The sequence below is a fragment of the Xiphias gladius genome, chromosome 2 (assembly GCF_016859285.1).
Source record: "Xiphias gladius isolate SHS-SW01 ecotype Sanya breed wild chromosome 2, ASM1685928v1, whole genome shotgun sequence".
NCBI lineage: Eukaryota > Metazoa > Chordata > Actinopteri > Istiophoriformes > Xiphiidae > Xiphias > Xiphias gladius.
This window is the reverse complement of record NC_053401.1, coordinates 113,934-134,234: the sequence shown is the minus strand read 5'-3', so window position 1 is coordinate 134,234 and position 20,301 is coordinate 113,934. Positions and strand designations below refer to the sequence as shown.

The 20,301-nt window shown below is 39.5% G+C and overlaps 2 protein-coding genes across 2 annotated transcripts; both read right to left on the bottom strand.

Moving 5' to 3' along the window:
• Window positions 1-1,298: 1,298 nt before the first annotated feature.
• Window positions 1,299-10,761, bottom strand: lta4h (leukotriene A4 hydrolase). The gene is made up of 19 exons (XM_040150981.1): window positions 10,525-10,761; window positions 7,943-8,073; window positions 7,729-7,849; window positions 6,125-6,193; window positions 5,816-5,920; window positions 5,155-5,207; window positions 4,996-5,068; window positions 3,904-4,044; window positions 3,730-3,753; window positions 3,567-3,637; window positions 3,170-3,281; window positions 2,914-3,058; window positions 2,705-2,808; window positions 2,454-2,524; window positions 2,314-2,368; window positions 2,136-2,231; window positions 1,987-2,069; window positions 1,798-1,902; window positions 1,299-1,664 (listed from the first exon to the last, which is right to left on the bottom strand). The coding sequence occupies exons 1-19, from the start codon at window positions 10,672-10,674 to the stop codon at window positions 1,526-1,528; spliced, it is 1,848 nt and encodes a 615-aa protein (XP_040006915.1). The 5' UTR covers window positions 10,675-10,761; the 3' UTR covers window positions 1,299-1,525.
• Window positions 10,762-11,662: 901 nt separating this feature from the next.
• Window positions 11,663-19,978, bottom strand: LOC120798626 (ADP-ribosylation factor 4). The gene is made up of 6 exons (XM_040143052.1): window positions 19,746-19,978; window positions 19,269-19,349; window positions 17,334-17,443; window positions 17,006-17,077; window positions 15,595-15,720; window positions 11,663-14,007 (listed from the first exon to the last, which is right to left on the bottom strand). Exons 1-6 carry the CDS (start codon window positions 19,810-19,812, stop codon window positions 13,921-13,923), a joined length of 543 nt encoding a protein of 180 aa, XP_039998986.1. The 5' UTR covers window positions 19,813-19,978; the 3' UTR covers window positions 11,663-13,920.
• Window positions 19,979-20,301: the final 323 nt, after the last annotated feature.

Here is a 20,301-nt window from a genome sequence, read left to right as displayed (position 1 = left end):
AACGTACACAGTTGATATTTTATGCGCTTACTCTTGTATTTTTAGACTCACTAAGGTTAAATTTGACCTTTTAGGCCAAGAATATAATGAACAAATCCAAGTTTCAGTTCACTTCTACGACTACAAAGTTTCCTGTCAGTGCAGCGCTTTAAAACAATGTGTAGACTGTCATGTTGGAAATATAACTGAAGAAAAATAAACTATGGAAAGTCTAATTAGAAATACATGTAGAGCCCTTTTGCTTTGTGGACCTCAGTATTAGCTGATGCTCATTTGTCTACAGTTTATTCATCCTTTATTTTGCAGAAGACATTCTCAGATCTCGTCAGAACATTTTACGGTTATACACAAGATCAGTATTTCAAGGACTGAGTCCAGTATTTTAGACTAGGTAGAGTTAAATTTGACCACTTTAAAAAAAATTACACAAAAACTGAACACAAAGTAATAACCAAACTTTTAATGAAGTGCAGTTGTGACTATCATCTAAGATATTACTGGACTATTGTCACTGATGATTATTACACTAAACATATAAGCAGCATTTTAGTGTTGTGGCTGATTTAACTGTTATTTGTGTAAAGTGTGAATGCACTCAATTTACCTGTCAGATAAATTGAGTGCAGTAAAAAGTATATTTTCACTTGTGTTTCACCTGTCGAGGATTCGACTGAGCGTCACAGCTGCAGGTTCGATATTTGATGTGTTAAACAAGAGATGACCTTTAACACGTAATGTGATGTTTTATAAGAAATGTACCTGCAGGTGTCATGGACAAAAACAAATGAAATATGTGCAAATATCAGCAATATATACAGTATAATGCTATGATCTGTCAATGTGTACACATTTTTAATTATAATTTCAAGGACATGATTTCTTCATGAGACTATCTATTTGCATCCAGGTGAGAATAGTCACATGGAAACTACTCTGCTATTTACACCTGGCCCCTCAAGCCCCACCCCCTGCCTCCACAAAAACGTAAACACTCCGTTGCATGCATGGTTGCACGTCATGACCTGAGTTGATAGCTACATGCCTCAACGGCTGAGGGCGCCAAACTGGGATACAAATATAAAAAGTCGGTTATATCAAACACAAAATATGCCCTTTCCAACACCGCTATGTTTTCCGCTAGCTTAACGTTAGTTAGCCAAGTTGAACATGCTGCTTAATTTAGGGTTAGGGGTATTTGGATGCAAATAGCATCGGCCTTTATTCATTTGTGCAGACAACAGTAGGATTTCTTCCTCCATGACACCAGCCGATTTTGGTGTGAAAGATGAAGACAACAGTTCACTTTAGACAGTTTTATTTCTTTATAAAATCTTTAATTCTTTTCTGCCCTGAGATGAAACATTACGAAGACAGAAAAAAATGTATCCAGATGAAACCAAATAAATCATTAGCGATACAGTCCGAGAGAAAAGCTAATGACAGGTTTCTCACCTGTCGGGAAGAAACGAGAGCTTGGACTTGTTGCTGATACTGTTGTGTGTATTCATACTGGTTTTTGACTTGTTTACAGACTGGTGGTTTTGCTGGCATCCACCTTCAGGTCTTTGGCGACCAGTCCGGCGGTGACTGGGTGCATCGCTGCTCGGTGAGCCAGAAACATTTGAAGCGCTTCATCACGATACTTTTCGAAGTTAAAGACCTCTCTGAAATGAATAGAGAGACACACACACACACACACACACACACACACACACACAGTCAGATCAACAAATGAATTTAAATAAGTCATCAAACAAGAAGCAACGTTAAACGTTGGTTAAGTGTGAGAAGAAATACCTTAACAGTGGTCTTGTGAACTTCATCCTGCCCTGTTCTGTTGCCATCTTCAGCGCCATAGGAACTGCTTCCTCCCACCTGGACCGAACACACAACCGCAGCCACCTGCAGGGAGAAAACAGCCAATCAGGAGGAGGAAGGGTTTAAAAACATAGTAAATCCACTGAGGACCTGATGCATGACTCTCACCTGAAGCGGATCTCTGAGTTCATGCAGGCGTTGAAATCATAAACCTCCTGCATCCTCTTCACATGACTCAGAGGGAGAGGACCCTAAAGAAACAGGCAGGTGAAGTGGACTTTCAGTGAAGTGAACTGTGGTGATTTGAAGTGGTTTACCTCCTGAAGCAGGAGAGACAGGAACTCGATCAGCTGGTGGGAAGACAGCGTCTTCACGTCACACTCTTTGAAGTTGCTCAGATCCTGGTCTTTGGCCTGAAGGGGGGACATGGGATGGAGGTTTCATAGCTGTACTTAAAGACAATAAAAACAGGTCTACGTACGGTCCAGGTCTTACCTTGATCCACCTCTGGCTCAGAGTAATGCAGGCTTCAGCCAGCGTGGTGTCGTACCTGAAACAACGATGAAACTACATCAACAAACTGATCAGGTATAAGGACCCGTGGACCTGATGGAGGTCTGAGAGGATCCACTTACTGAGGTTTGACAGGAGGCATCCCAGGAGTGAACATCCAGGCGTTCCAGTCCACCTTGTTCAGGACATCCACCTGAGAGACAAAACAGGGACCATTACTGAAAGTACAAACCAGCTGCAGGACCTGAAGAACTGAAGAAACCTCAAACATCTCCAGGTTCTCTGAAAACAAGTCCACAATCAGGACTTCAGAAGACCTTTTTCACCTCCTGACTGACACAAAACAAGACTTCCTCCACTGCCCCTTTCTCACCTTGTCTTTGAAGTAGGTGAACAGGTAGTTCTTCCACTCCTCTGTAGTGACACTGCTGTAAGCAAACAGCTGGATGTAAGACTTCACAAAACCCATAAACACCTCTGAGGGAGATAAACAAATAAAAAAGTGAATAAACACTTTACATTACGAAGTACCTCATCATGAATGTGTTTACAGAGGTGTGTACAGGTGTGTGCAGATGTTACCTGGGCCTCCCATCAGCTCCTCCAGGTGATATAGCAGAGCAAAGCCTTTCTCATAGGGAACAGAGGAGAAGGCATCGTCAGGATTGACTTCCTCCAGACTGGGGACCAGGTTAGTCAGAGGGTTGTTGGCCCCGAAAGTGTTCACCTGATGGACGACACGGACAGGTAAGAAGAAGAAACCTGGCAACCTCAGATCAGTTAGTACAATATGAAATAGGCGAGGTTCAACGTGTCAAAACAGGGCTCAGGTTCTCACCGAGTCCTGCAGTTCCTTCCAGCCCCCCATGGCTTTAAACTGTCTGAACTGTTCACTCTCCATACACCTGCCAATCATCCTCTCCAGGTACACCGTGTGACCCTCATTCAACCTGAGGATACAACGAACAACAAGCAGCAGTGGAATCGAGTTTAATCTTTCTGGCTGCTCTAATCATAGGACGGATTTCTTCATTCAGCATCTACAAAAAGCACCACAACTTGACCGCATCATAACATTTGAGAACAGAAGACCAAGTGCATGATTGAAAACATCCATGTATTCTGTTGCAACAAAACAATTGTGCGTTTTCTTCTGAAGCAATGCCAAGGTCCGTTTTTTTCAAAATGAATCAGAAATCATCTCTGTTAAACAGTACTTGAGTGTGTGTGTTTACCAGAAGTGTTCCCAGGTCTTGTTGGTCACCAGATTACCCGTCCAGCTGTGAGAGATCTCATGGGCGATGACCTGACAGGATGAACAACATATCATGAACACAAGAAGAAAGGGGACGGGTTCACGTGAAGCTGAACTTGAGAACAGCGTCAGGTTTTACTCACATTAGAAAGAGATTTATCTCCTGCCTGTAAAGAGACGGACACACAGTAAACAGCTGACCAAAGGTCACATGATGCTACTCCACAGGTCAGGTGACGCGAGGACTTCACCAATACATTTCATGATTTTGATGGGTTAATACGTCTTAGTGTATACGTGCATGTGTGTATATTTACCAGCAGCGTAGGGGTGGCGAAGGTCAGACAGGGGTTTTCCATTCCTCCGTAGGGGAAAGATGGAGGAAGAACCAGGATGTCGTACTGACCCCAAACGTACGGTCCAGCCAGGCCCTCGGCTGTCTTCAACATGGTCTCTGTCTGACAGACACATGTACGCTTCAGTCATTAATATGCTCTATGGTTCTATACGGACAGGATTTGTATGCTGTTTATAGTAAAGTAACTGTGTTTATGAATTAAAAGTAAAAAATTAGTAAAGTCCCAAGTCTGTTTCCTCTGGAGAGTCAAAATATTCTTTTGTCCTCTTCAAACTTGTTAAAATAACTAGTTTTCGTTTTTGCTTAAATAAATAGTCTGAAAATATGAATGAATGAATGAATGTCGGTATGTGTGCGTTATTTACAGTATGTTTGCACGAATTAATGAACGTCTATGAATGTATGGAGGTATATACCATATGTATTAAAGTATGTAGGTATGAATGTAAGTATGAGTGAAGTATGCATGTATGATTGCATGTGTTTATATATTTATTTATGAGAGATTGAATGAATGCATGTACCGCATGTATTTGTGTGTGCATGAATGAATGCATGTGTGAAACAGTGAACGAATGTAGGTATGAATGGGTGAATGAATAAATTAGAATTAACGAATATATTTATGTAAGTATGTAGATAAGTAGCTATGCTGTACATATGTAAATCTGTGTATTTGAATGAATGAATGTATGCATGAATTAAAGCATGTATGTATTTAAGAACAAGTGTGTGTACGTATTTGTGTAACCATGAATGTACGTACGCAAACGTACAAGTTAAATGCGTATGTATGTATATATGAATGAAAGTACATACGTCAGACTGTATGTATAACTTTATGCATGAAGGAATGAATGAGTGAATGTATGTATGAAACTATGTGAACATGTATGTATGTTCTACGTATAAATTAAAAAATGAGGTAATAAAAACAACATTAGAATCTCTACAAATCTCAGTAGGTGGCCGTGGTCCGGTCAGTGAGGTGCTGGTCCCAGTAAAAAAACCAGTGTGTTTCATGCAAATCACAGCTTTGATGGTGATTCACCTCTGAGAACTCAAACGCTGCTTTATCCACAAACTCTTTCTCAGACCAGACTCTGGACCTCGGACCGATCTCCCTGTCAACCAATGAGAACACAGATACACTCCGTTACCTGCAGCTAGTAACATGATGACATCAGTGAACAGGTGATCGAGAGAGTACCTGCTCTCCAGAGCTCCAACCACAATCGCTATCAGGTAGGAAGGCATGGGCACCTGAGGACAGAGGGCAAACGGTGGCTATTTAAACTTATCTAACAACACGAATAAATGTCGTGGGTTCATCGGCAGGTGCATGTGGTTACCGCTGCTGAAGTGATCCATCGGACTGAGCAGAGTAGGCATTTTATTATCATTTTGATCAATAAAACATCGGAAAACTTTGAAATTGTCCATCTGAGTTTCCTCAAGCCCAAGGGGCAGTCTTCAAATGTCCTTTTTTATCCAACCAACGGTCCAAAAAGATTTTCAGTTTACCGTGGTATTACAATAAGACAACCGGCAAATATTCACATTTGAGAAGCTGGAACCAGAGAATGTTTAACCATGTTTTTGCTTACAATGACAAACAAATAACTGACTACTGAAAACGCTACTGATTAACTTTCTGCATATTGAGTAATTGATCAAAGTTTCAGCTTTATTATGAGTCTATTGACCGTTATATGGCACCAGGATAAAAAGCCTTAATAACTTTCTGGGATCATTTATTATTTCCTGGAAAGAAATAATTTGGTACCAATTATAAACTTAGTGTTAACGCTGCTTTCAATGTAAGTTGGTAAAAAAAAAAGACTTCAGGGTGTAGAGGAGTAGATACCGACCGGCTGTCTGAATCTGTAGATGATGCGATTATTGTCCTGAGGATCGACTTCCTGTCCGTCTCTCACTGCACTCATCACAGCTACCAGATCCTTAGGTACAGACACCTGTAGAAGACAGAGGACAGGTACAGACACCTGAGAGACCGGTACAGACACCTGAAGAAAAAAAAGAGGACAGGTACAGACATCTGAAGAAGAAAGAGGACAGGTACAGACACCTGAGAGGAGAGAGGGGACACGGTCACACCCGTGGAGAAGGAGGTCAAGGTCTGCAGACACGCAGGTGATACAGGTGTATCAGTTTGTTACCTGAGCATAGTAGGTGTGTTTGACAGACGGACTGTCCTGACAGGGGACCATACTCCTGCAGTGATGAGCCTGTGAGACAACACACAGGATGACAGTAACTCATGAAGAAGAATCAGGTAGGACATCAGGTGTGTTGAAACGACCAGTCTCCAGTCTTTCACACATTTTCTGTTTAAAAGAGAAACGTTTCCCCTCAGCCAAAAGATCGGTTCGAATTATTCAAATTAGGTAAAGCGAGAATGAAACAAGAATGTGAAAAACAGACAAACTAATTACGGTTTTAATGTCAAGTCTGTGTGGAAAGCGAAGAAAAATTTGATCTATCCTTTGACGACTGTGTTGCGTTTCCTTTGAGATGTCAGAATCCAGGAGCTCCACGGATATTTAAAACATCTAAGAACAGAGTTACTCCGCAGACTTAATGTTGATCTTTCACTGTCTCTAATATGCAGGCCATCACTGAAGAAAAACATCAGAACCCTCCTTTAAAACAGAGCTCATGAAGAATGCTTGTCTTGTTTAAAGATAAAATCCGTATAAAAGAGGAAGGATGTAGAGAGAGGAACAGACACACAGTAGGTCTGTCTTCATCATTTTAAACCTCAAACTGAAACACTGAGGAAGGTTTGTGGTGGAGAAATCTGTCACAACAACAAACTGTCCAGAATTACACAAGGATTTATGAGTCAAGACACCAGTCAGTTTTCAGGTGTAGTGTACAAACATCTATCTTTAGATGAATATCTGTACGCCTTATACCTGTCAGGTGAATGTTGATCAGCTGATGTTAAGCTGGTCTCTGCGACAATGAAAAGGACTGGGTCAAAACCTAGTATGTGACTGAACCGCCCTTTATCTGTCAGCTTCTCTCCTGCTGTCACTGTGCCACATATACAGTAATTTAACGCAGCTGAATTCCCAATAAATCTGTTCTCATTCACATGTTTTTCTGTTTCTGTTGTCAGACGATGGAACAAGTATGAATCAGTGATTGAAACGTGGCCCATTGAGACGACATGTTAACCAGCAGTCACTTCCAGCTGTTTCCAAGCTGCTGCTCTGCTGCTGAAATCCTACCAGACACATGAGTTAAAGATGACGGCTGTGCTGTGGTTTCAGCTTTATTTACTCGTAAAATGATAATTCAGAGAGAAAGTTAGAAGCTAATTCATCTCTGTGTCAGCTGCCGTGAGGTCCGATGAATGAGACACATACAGAGATGTGCCCGTGGAGGGAGAGCCCGACCTTGTGCTGGCGGGACAATACTGGCGACTCTCTTCTACGGAAAGTAGCTAAGGTTTGTCCAGAAAGTCGCCGGATTTGTCGCTTGGTGCTTTGGTGAAAATCGCTCAAGGGGTGTGAAAATTTGTTAAATTCAGCAACAAAGGCGCTAAATTGGCAACACTGCCTGTAAACGCCCCCTGATGACCCAATAGAAACACAAATTTATTTTGAAAAAACACCGGCCAACGGGGAAACTCCAGCACTGGGCCGGCCGACCAGTGCTGTATCTTCATCACTCAGTCAGTCAGTCAGCGACATTTGCGTTTATAGGGCTGGCCTTGCTGTTGTGTACCAGCCAAAAATAAATTGTGAGAGTTCACCTGACACTGGCTGAACAGGTAAGGCTGTTTCTTCCCAGCAGTCTGTTCAGGTGTGAGCCACTGCAGAGCCGATGCAGACGGAGAGGTCTCATAGGTCACCTCCACGATTACATGCTGCCCTCTAATTGGTCCAGAGCACAAACATAACACTGTCATTACATGTTATACTGAAAGAGAAGAAGACAGTTACAACATGTCGGACAGGTGAGGTCACCTAGAGAGATCAAAAGGCAGTGTGATGTCCAATGGCGTCCCCTTGAAGCTGTGTTTGGGGCCCAGACTGAAGCGGGCTGCCTGTCCATTGGCCAACACTGAGATGATCTTCAGGTCTATGGTGTCCAAAGTCTGCAGCAGATAAAACAACACTTTTAATAAATGTGACTCTGAGATTAAAGTGAGACAAAGTTCAAAGTTCAAAATAATACAACCACGATAAGTTCAGTTTGTCTAAAATCTCTGCAATGTAAAACCAAACTCCATTAAAAAACATATCGATATGAATCATTTAGCTGCTAGAATTAAATCTCAACTTTTTGCATGATTCCAGCCTGCAATAAGTTTTGATGACAGAGTGGAAATAACAGATGAATCAAGCTGAAATATTAATACAAATATTTAAGTTAATAATACAGATTTAACGAGTGTCATCTAAACTGTTTATTTAACATTTCTGATCAACAGTATTTTATTGGATTGCCTGATTTCTACAGATTTTGGCTTTTTGACAGGTAAATTCTGATTATGGAAGTCAGATGAAAGTCAGCTCTGCTGTGCTCCTGATAAACACTCAGCTGTCACACTGATCTCAGGTGAACACATCTGTTCTGGTGGATCCGCCTTTAAGTCCAAGTCCAGGATGACACAGACCCTATAAACTCAGTCTTACAAGATAACTATGTTGTGCCAAACTCCACTCAAAAACAAAGACATTTAAAAGCTTACTTATAAATATGTAAGACACTAAACTGATTGATCAATCAGTAATTATTAAGATGAAATCTCAACTTTTGTTGAAAAAAATCATTACAGATAGTAAACAGGGTTATGCTGATTTTAATAGAAGATCCTAAAGGATAAAAAAAAACTTCTTATCTAACATTTGCACAGAATGAGTTCACAGCAGATCGAATCTGTAGAATTTGACGTTTTGTAAACTGCAAAGTGAAAATCAGCTCTGCTGCACACCCGATACACACCTGTCAAATTTTAATCTCAGATCAACACACCCGTTGTACCAGCTCAACTTTAAAGTGAAAGTCGATGATGACTCAGCACATTAAATTCTCAAGTATGTCCCAATCCAAAACTCCATTCAAATTAATTGAAATTTAGAGCTGCCTTGGCGAAAAACAAGTATAAACATATCGATAAAACTTCAGAAATATTTTCATGAGTAGTGACGAGCTCAGCATCTGAGGGACTGATCCATCAGAAGCTGGTAGAATGAAATATGAACTTTACGAGGATTTATATCTAACATTTTTGAACAATTAAGTTACATTAGATTGTAAGTTTGTGTATTTCACAGTAAATTCTGTTCATTAAACTGCAAAGTAAAAGTCAGCTGCACGCTTGATTAACACAGATTTCAGGTTCACATAATAACAAAGCAAGTCCAGTTAGACTTACAGGTCCACACACCTATTTTTTTTACTGACACTTCTGCCTCCAAGACAAAGTCCAGGACAAAACTCACTCTGCCTTACAGCTCAAGTTCATCATGTCAAACGCCTCTAAAAAAGACACCAGTGTAAAGGTTCCTTACTCAAACAACACGAACCTCACAAGAAAAAATATAAAACATGTAAACTGACACATGATGAACTGTTATGCTGATTTAAATGGTAACACCTGATGGATCTGAAAATGTCGTATATAACATTTGTGAACAACGGCATCAGTTTCTGTAGAGTTTGGCGCGTTTGCAGGTACGTTCCGTTCATTTCTGAAAAGTGAAAGTGACCTCTTCTGCACACATGATACACACCTGTCATATTATAATTCCAGGTCCATACACCTGGCTTTTTCTGGTGACTCAGTCTTTACAGCACAGTCCAGGACCAAACAGCCCCGATGAAATGTTTATATTGCCAAGTGCTTCACGCCAAACTCTCCTTAAAAACATTGTAATTTAACGTTTCCTTACCATTCTAGCTTAGGGTCAGTGAACACTTCGCTAAAGTCCTCGATAAATCAGCAGTTATTAAAATGAAATCTAAACCTGGAAAAGTGGTTTTGTCACGATGCATTTAATTTGGCTTCCGTCAGGTCAAGTACATCACGCCAAACTCCATGTAAAAAAACACCGATTTAAGGTTTCCTTGCTTAAACGATGTTCATTGAGAGCAGGCGACCTCAGTTGTAAGAGTTAAGAATGTATTGCATGTAAATGGCATACGAGGAACTGGATTGGGCCGAATTACGGAGTGACATCTAAAAGATATGAAAACTTCAGATCTAACACGTAGGGACGGTAAAGTCGCAGCAAACTGTCGAGGAAATCATGTCCATTCAAGCAAAAGTCAGGACTGCAATCACGGCAACACAGTAAACAGAGCTGCCAGGCGGAGGTCAAACACACAAATTGACGGTGAACTACCGTGTACGAACACACAGCTGACTTCACGTAAACTGCAGGAGTTTAGATTTATCTGATCGATTCAGGGTCCAGAAACGCGGCCTGGAAAAAGAACCTTCGGCCCGTTTTTCACTGAATGAGAGAGACCGTTAGCTTGGAGGCTAACGTGCGGCTGCACCGGAGAAGAGCTCCGGGTGTATCGGTTCCGGTGAAGTTACCAGAGCAGAGAAACGATCCTGCAGAACCTCCACGGTGAGCTCCACCTTGGCTCTGATGACGTGCCTGTCGAAGTCCACGTGGAAGGACAGGTTCAGGTGCTTGGTGACGCACCTGCTGAAGGAGGAGAAGGAGCACGGATCCGAAGACATGACGACCTGCCCTGTCACAATGCCACAGAGAGACTGGACCGGCTGTAACGCACATAGCCCGGTTATCTACCGGAACGTGCTGTACTCACGTCCGGTGCCAGCCTTTCCAGAATAAAAGAGGCCAAATGAGTGGCACAGTAGAATACATGCTTTTATTTTGAAGCCTTGCAGATAGTGCGTTACACTTTTTTTGGGGGGGGGGGGGGGCAGGAGGTAAAATGTTATAGCGGTGATAATGATTATATGATAAAACTCTTAAATAAAAAAAAACAAACATCTTTAGGCTACCAGGTGTATATGCAGGTATTTCAATGCACATACACCGTTCCCAGGTGGGAACCGCACCGAAAGCAACCAATAGATTCAGGTCGGGCAGTTACAGGTCTGTGGACTCCGCAGCCGCAGTTACATATATCAAACAGCTGCCTCATCTTACAGAGTGAACAGCAGAATAAAGCAGCAGAAGAGGCGGAGATGTGTAAACAACCAACTCCGCAGCAGCTGCCGCCGACAAGCGGACAAAACGTAGTTGTTGACGGTCTCCTCTGTGCCGTGAGGCATTTGTTGCACTCACCTGTCCGAGGGTCACTCTGTGAGGTCCTCCACCGTCGGCTCTAAATGAAACTTCTCTGCTGGTGTGGAACAGAACCAGTCCGCTCGGCCTCTCTGGTCTCACTGCCCGTCCGGGTTTTGAGACCCCGAGCTGAATGAGCGCTGCAGGCACAACAGAGAAGACCAACATCAGCAGAAAGATAGTGAACACCTGACTGAGACAGACGTGAACGCAGAAGTCAAGGCTGAAGGATCTACCCTCGGTGTCTCAGCATGCACCCGTTGGTTACGCAGCATGGCAGGTGTGTTTGATTTGGCACACTGGCCGTGGTCGCCGGGTGGTGCATTCAATCAGGCGCGTCTCCTCTGCTGCTGCTGCTGCTGCAGCTGCTGCTGCTGTGGCCCCTGGTCATAGAGTTCCCGTTCTGCTCCGACCCTGGTGTTTCCAGTAGCTTTTAGAGTTTGCTGCTGTTGTTGCTCGCGAGGCTCCTGGTTGGTCGGAGGCCCGGGGCTCGAGCCCAGGTGAGCCCGTGCATGAAGGCGCCACTGCCTATTACTGTCATATTGTTTTTTGTTATAACAGGATGAGTTTGTACGTTAAAACACAAAGTTATAACAAGAGTATTTTTGTTTTAACGAGATGCGCTGACTTTGTGTAACAATCTCAAAGTTGTAATATAACAGAAACTACTGCAGCATAAAAAAATCAGTTCTGTTACTTGTTGAGGAAAATTAATTTCTACGAGTTCCTTTACAAGATATTTTCTAAACCATGAACATTTATTTCTCGATAAATTGACAGCGATGTTTAATTTTATCACAAAACTTAATTACACAAAATCAATTCAATGCACAAGTTGATGTGTTCACAAAAAACATACTTCTGTTATAATTGAAAAGAGTTTGTCTTTAAAGAGATGTTAATTTAGCGTACTAATGAGAACTTATCAAGACAACATAAAGTGAAACATTGTTATAACAGAAAAGTTTCCTGTTACAACAGAATAATTTATTAATGAGAAAAAAGTCATAAAATGAAAAATATCTCGTTAAAACAAAGTTAGATATTTTTTGTCTTGGTGGCTGTAAAAACATACCTCATTTAAATGGAATATTTTCTTGTTAGAATACAATAAATTGGTGCGTTAACATACCAACATAACACGAGAAAGTTTCTTGATATAACACAAGGTTTTTAATAAGATCTTTTCCACATTATAAAATATTTCTCATGTTATGACATATTTTTCCCGTTATTGTGGAATACCAAATTATTCCCCCTTAAAAAAACATCTCTTTATCTTTCTCATTATTCCATAAAATATCCTGTTAAAAAAAAAGGCGAGAAAACGTTCTCGCCACACAAAATAAATTTATAAGGAAAAAAATGTCGTAACATGAAAAATACAACTATAGTGAATAAGATCTTGTTAAAACAAACAAAAAAAAATCTTGTGAGGAGAAACAGCAAATTAATTTTTAACTTTTTATATCACTAAATGTTCAGTACGATATGTTCAAACACCAACTTATGTTATAACAAGAAAATATTCTCTTTATAACCAACAATAATTTTATAACAAAAAAAGATTGTTAAAACATATTATGTATTAATAGCAATAAAAAAGCAATAACATGAAAAATATTATCTTGTTAAAATGTGAAAATCTTGTTAAAACAAATTTTTCTTATAACAAAAACAGCAATTTTTTATCTCATTATAACACAAAACTCATTTTTACACAAAACCTACGTATCTCGTTAAAACAGGTACATTTTCGTGATATAACACGATGAACTGATATGTTCAAACACCAACTTATGTTATAAAAAGAAAATTTTCTCCTTATAACAAAAACTAAGCAAATATTTAATGAACCTTTGTGGACCTTGCCAATTTTACTTTGGATGATTTGGGTTTCAGAACCATGTGAAGCTAATAATCTTAATTATTAGAATAAAAAAATAAAAACTAAAAAAAAAAATAAAAAATCTGTCAACAGGAAACAGGTGAGAAGAAAAAAAACCTTTATTGCATCATCATTGTCTCTGTTTCTTCTTCTTCACATTGATAAGGAATGACGAGGCCTTCGGGTTCAGCTCTGTGGAATGAGTCATCACATGACGGGTAACTATCACCTGTAGGTAATTCTGTCCCCTGCCCCAAGAGGTAATGCTCACCTGTCACAAACCCTGCACCCTGTCCCCCCACAGGTAACGGTCACCTGTCACAAATCCCGCCTCCTTCAGGTAAATGTGACCTGTCACAAACCCCGCCCCTGGTCCCCTTCAGGTAACAGTCAACTGTCACGAACCCCGCCCCGTACAGGTAACTTTGACCTGCCATAAACCCTGCCCCTCATGATCCACTTCCTGTCACATGATTCAGTTAAAACATGCGGATTAAAAGAAAAAACAGATCTAACAAACATCTGCGGGAAGAACAGAAGAAGAAGAGGATGATGGGAAATCAAGGTGTGCTCAGAGTCCATGACATCACATCCTCCTACAGACAGACACATTTATAATTTAAAAAAAACAAAACAAAAACAGTCCTGTGAAACGCTCCTCCTCCTGCTGCACCTGCTGCTGCCCCTCCTCCTCCTCCCCTTCATCAGTTTGTACATGGTGACATCAGTTGATGACATCGGTTGATGACATCGGTCTGCCGCTTCCTGTTACCCGTCCGGTAGGTTAGCGTTTTGACAGCTCACCAGAAAGCCAGTCCAGACCCTCGTACAGACCTGTACCCTGAGTGGCACAGGTGGCCTGAACGTGCCACTGAAGAGACAACAAAAGTTAAATGTGTTGTTAGACACACCTGAACAGGTATACTGCATGATGAGGTTATATTGAGTGATGGTGCGCTCTTATTTTGAAATCAAGGCAATATGAGTACAGAGATTAAACCCACATGAACATAAACACCTGGATACTCTTCACACTTTAACGAGACAAGACAAAATTTAAAAAATGAAAATAATTTAAAAAAGAAAAAGGATTATCTGTTGTTCTTTTTATATCCCAAACTTTTATTACACAAAGGACTTTAGCATTAAAACAAGAAACATCTCATTATAACATTTTCTCTTTACTATTAAAACCAAACGATTCTGTCTTAGACAGAACTCCTGTCTCATTGCAATATAGTGTATTTAAGTCATTTATATCATGTAACATTTTTGTTATACACAAAGATTATTTTGTACATTAATACACAAACGTATCACTTTATCATGTTATAACAGACTTAGTTTTATGGTAACTGCAAGAAAATGTCCTAATGTGAAAAATACTGTTATAATTTCAAAGGATCTTTTTTAGTCACTGTATGAACATGCTGCCCTATCCTCCAACGTACGTAACAATTTTTAATATTTCTAGCTTTACTGATTTTTATTCATTTAAGCAAAAATGCCTAACAAATGTGCAATTGCTTCTCAAATCTGAAGATTTGATGCTTTTCTTTGTTATACACGACAGTATACTGAGTATTTTATTTTTTGTTTTTTATCATTATAATGTTATTATTACATATAAAATCATCTAAAATTAGAATCTCATATTACGGGATCTAAGTCTAAACTGAAACATACTAGTGGATTAACGGATTAGTCGATCAGTCGATTATTCAGTCAAGTTATTTTTTACCATGTCATTTTTTAAAGTTTGTCCAGTGACTGAGTTTCTGTCTTTTCAATATCACATCAAACTAATTATCTTTGGAGTTTTGAACTGTTGGTCACGTATACTGATACTCTGACAGAAATGATTGATAAATCTAATCTTAATCTGTGGTTTTAGAGCCTTTAACCAGCATCAGGTTTCATTTCTAAAGATGATATTTTTGGGTGTTTTGATTTTCTGTAAAAGTCACAGTACTTGCTCCTGTCAGACCTTAACATCTTTCTCTTTCAACACGACTCCAGTCTAAACTGAAGTCAGATTAACATGAAAACTGCAGCAGAACAAAAACATGCAGAGACAAATGCACAAAGAAAATAAAATCTTTAATAATCTATGAAACTCTGAAAGTTTTAAGTCGTTGAGGCAATTCTTCTCAGATCAGACCAGTCTATAAAAACTCTTTTCCCTCTTGCTGTGCGACTGCAGTAGAAGAGGTTTAAAAACCCTCGTACAACCACAGAAATAATCTGAGCAGACGGCATATTCCACGTCTGAAAAGTGACTATCAGACTGAACTGTGGCGGCTGCAGTTATCTGCTTCATTAGGGAACTTTCTTTTAAAGAGGTTCTTTATCTAAAACCGAGGCGAGGCCTGGTTTCAACTCTACCCATGTCCTCATTTCAAAATAAGAGCACAGTGTTGATTTAGATATTATTGATACTTTGACTACTGATCCTTACAGTTCTGCTGCGTAGGCTGTGCAGGCCCAGTTTGTCGGTGAGTTCACTGACTCCCATGGCGTTGGGAAGATCCTGTTTGTTAGCAAACACCAGAAGAACCGCCTCCTTCAACTCATCCTCCTGGATCTACAGAGAGAAAGAGAGAGAGTCATGTGACTGATGATGTCATGGATCTACAGGGCCGTGTGACTGATGACTGAAGATGTCAGTATTAATCATTTTATTTTCTCCTCCCTCATTAAACTCAAGGTCTTTACTTTGGATGCAGCTGCTCTGGTCGTTTTCCCTAAAGATTAATAACAATATTATATTTTAGAAAAGTGTAATAATGTATTCTGATGGTACTGACGACATTCTTTATCTCAGGAGAGACACAACAACTCTACTAGATAAGACTGACACTAAACATTTCCGTCAGATTCAACATCATTATTATCATCATTTCTATTATTATATGAGGTGCGGTGGTTAAATATTATGACACAATCCAAAAACAAAAAAGTCACACAATCAAAATTACTACTGATTCTACAATAGAGCTGCAACGCTTTGTCGACTGACATAAAGTTAATTTGGAAACTATTTTAAATAATGAATTAATTGTTTTCATCTTTTTTTTAAAGCAAAAACTCCAAACATTTTCTCGTTAAAACTTCTCAAACGCGAGGATTCGGTAAACTGAATGTCTTTGTTTTGGACTTTTAGTCAGTTGAATACATTTCTCTGTTTTCTGACATTTTATAGACAAAACGATACTACTGGTGCAAACACTGAAAGTCACAAACCGAAGGTTACAGTGTGCAGTTTCTGCTACTCTGATTTATATTTACAGCATCTGTAGAACATTAAAATATGAAACATTGTGCAGACAAAGACATAATAAATGAATAAAATAACAAATATATAAATAAAAAAAGACATTAGATTAAAGGGGCTATATGTAAGTTTTATCTACTGGGTGGTGGTGATGGTCACGAGCCTAGACTTTCAGTCATCGTTGCGTTTTTAAGACAAGAGGTTAGAATACGTCCTCTGAGCAGATCTACTTCTTCATTGTCTTATGCTGGACTGAGGACAGACTGGACGCTACAGACACTAACCACGTACAAAGTGGCGTTACCAGCTGGGGCTAGCTGGTTAGCATGCTAAATTCAGTAGAATAAAAGTGAAAGAAATAGAGGAAAAATAGTTAACATCAGCGTTTCTTTCCACCTCTGGATGCAGCTCTTGGCGCGTAAAGGACTGAAACTTGATGCTGAACTCACAACGTTTCTTCTAGACTGGTGAGTACACAACAGCTGTTGATGCTAACGTTGTCTATGTAGCAATAGCAAAAACTCACATATAGCAGCTTTAAAGAAAATAAAAGCAAGAGTTGTTGTTCAAATAATCATTTCTCAGTGTTGCTCACCATCTTGGAGAGTTCCTCAGCAGACTCTGCTACTCTCTCTCTGTCATTACTGTCCACTACAAAGATCAGACCCTACACAGCAAACACAGAGGGGTCAGAGGTCACACCGATCGATATCGTCAACATCAGAGATCACACAGTTCATATCAATATAATCAATATCACCAGTCTCAGTCTGAGTGTGAGTGTAGAACAGTTTGACCTCTACAGATTTCTGTATCTGATTAATTTCAGAAACATTTAATCACAGAGTGGTACCAATGTAATAAATCAGACTGTGAATTCTCATCAACCAGGCTCTGATGAGTCTCTGGTTCTGGTTCAGTACCTGTGTGTTCTGGAAGTAGTGTCTCCACAGAGGTCTGATCTTGTCCTGACCACCGACATCCCAGACTGTGAAACAGATGTTCTTGTACTCAACCGTCTCCACATTAAAACCTGAAACAGACACAGCATTTTACTGATGTTACTCTCAGATTGGTTCAGTTCTAATGTTAGTCAAATACAGAAAGCAACATGTATATTACATGTATGTTTTAGCTTCTCTTGACTATCCATACACATTCTACAGTTCACATATATAAGTTTTTCTTATTAAACACCTGTGTGTACTTTACTAATGTCACCTCCCTCGTTCCAACAACACAATCAGACTGAGTTAATTATGATCCTTTTGCAGCAGCTTAATTCTGTAATATCCTAAAATCTCCTACAATAACGTGCTTTCTGGTCAAACCTCAAACTTCAGGACTTCCATGTTTGTAATGTGTACATGGTACAATTAAGGTATGATGAAAAAAACAATATCACAATAATGTTCATTATAATCATGTCCTTCAAACTCTTTAAGAAATAGTAATAGAGCTGACAGTAAAATGATTTGGTCAAACCTAACGAACACTGAACAGTGAAACTAAACTCTGCAAAAACATTCATATATAAAATAAAAATGAAAACATTGTTGGTTGGAAATTACTGTAAATGCAGCTTAGTGTCTTTTTTAAAGTTATTTTTTTCATTCTTTTTTTGTAATTTCTTTGAATGTTAATAATTTTAAAAAGCAAAATGTTTTAAATATAATTCGACCAGCGTATTGGCTCTCCATGATGGTTAAATTAAATCAGACAGCTAATGAAGATAGGAGATGATGATACTGTAAGGATGCTAATAGCCAGTGGTGGTGTTACCATCAAAATATTTCACTGTCATATATAATAAAACATGTACACCGGTATACCTCTAATCCACGTCCTGCATTTTGACACAGGCAGCTCTCCCCTCTTTACAACAACTAAGTATTATTAAAGAAAATTCAACAGGTACTTTATCCTCAAACTATTTACACTTTAGTCTCTAGTCATCTTTTCTGGTCCCACATAGAATTAGTGGATAGACAAAACAGACAAAGGTAAAACTTTAAATCCCCCAATTTATCCAGCATTATCAGTATAAAGAAGTGTAATAACATCTTTATAAAAGACTGTCATTTATAAGCACATCTGAGAACATGTTTGTTTTAATTACATTCGGTATTTGTTGTAACTTCTCCTATGAAGACATATTATTCCAGCTGTTTCACAATATTGTTGTTCATTATCTGTTTATATAGCAGCCTCCACTTATGTGTGTCCACAGGAGGAGTTTGAGTTGTAAACACAGACATTAATAAACACTTAGATCAGATTACAGTGACATTATAGTCTGTTAGAAACCAGTTATTAAACCTTTATATACTGATTATAGCTATAAATAAACCAGTTAATATATTATATATTATTAATATTATAGAGGAGAAATAAAGCACTTATTACATCTTTATATACTATTTACACAGGATAAATGGGGGAGTTAAAATGTTCCATGGCAAATTAATCAGAAACTATTTTGCTAATCAGTTAATCCTTTCAGTCGTCCCTTGAGCAAAATATCTCTCGTTCCAGTTTCTCTAATGAGAGGATTTTCAATTTTTCACTGTTTTCTGTCTCAGTATCTGAATCTCTTTGGGTCTAGAACCAAACAAGACATTTGAAGACTCAACAAGGACATTTTTACTGTTTTATAAATCTTACAGACCAAACCAGTAGTTAGTTAAACAGGAAAATAATTAATAATGAATATTTGGAACATTATGTCAGAGTTATAATCTGTCTGCTGATGTGGAATTTGTGTATTTCAGATAATCAGAGAAACAAACAGTATTTGACAGACACACGTTACACTGACAGTTATCACCTTATCACAGGTGTGATTATTGATTATTTACCAATAGTTGGGATGGTGGTGACGATCTCCCCGAGCTTCAGTTTGTAGAGGATCGTTGTTTTTCCAGCTGCGTCCAAACCCACTAAAACATGACAAATATCACTGTTAAACTACAAAAAACACTGGCTTTAAACTCCTGATAACAACTTCAGTTTCAGTCTGCATCAACCTGGCACTAACGGGAGGTTAAAGTAAACAGATGCAGATTTAAACTCCGCAGTGAAGACGACGCTGACCGGTCAGACCGCTCCGTTAGCCCTGAGGGTTAGCCTCTAACGGCTAGCTGTGTTGACTTCTATTTCTTACATTTTCTGTTAAATAAGGAGGTTTGGTTCAAGCAGCTGGGACTTAGTAACCGGGAGCATGATAAAATTAGTCTGCTTGATGACATAAACCAGAGTATGAAGCGTGTTGTCAGCCCCCCGCAGGTCTCTGGCCGGTTCGCTTCGGAGCTAGTTAGCCTAGCCGCGGCGCTCACCCATCAGGATCCTCATCTGCTTTTTCCCGAAGAACCGGGAGAACAGAGACGAGATCGTCAGGCCCATTTTACTAAAACGTCCCGGTTCAGCGGCGGCAGGAGGTCAGCCGTTAGTCCGGGAGTAGCTGTTGGTCAGAGCCGGGGAACAGACCGGGAACAGGCGGAGATGAATCGGAGTGGGCGCAGCTCCTCCTCGGTGCCACGTCCAGGCCAACGCGGAATAAATGACGTCACTGTTTTGAAAAAACTTTATTAACAAAATGAATGTTGCTGCGTTCACGATCTACTGGAAAGACTATGCATTCGAGAACTTTGTATTTCACTCCACACAACAGTCCTGTAGTGGAAAAAAAACACCCAAAACATCAATTAAATCGCAGCCCCCACAAAGTGACAGTGTTTTTTTTAATTTCCCTGTTTTATTACAGCTATAAAACTCTGTATATCATCATTTTTATTCACCATTATTATTATTTAATTTATTCATTTTATTCCTTATTATTTAAATTCATGGTTCAACATGTTTATCAATAAAATCATGGAAATCATATCTTTA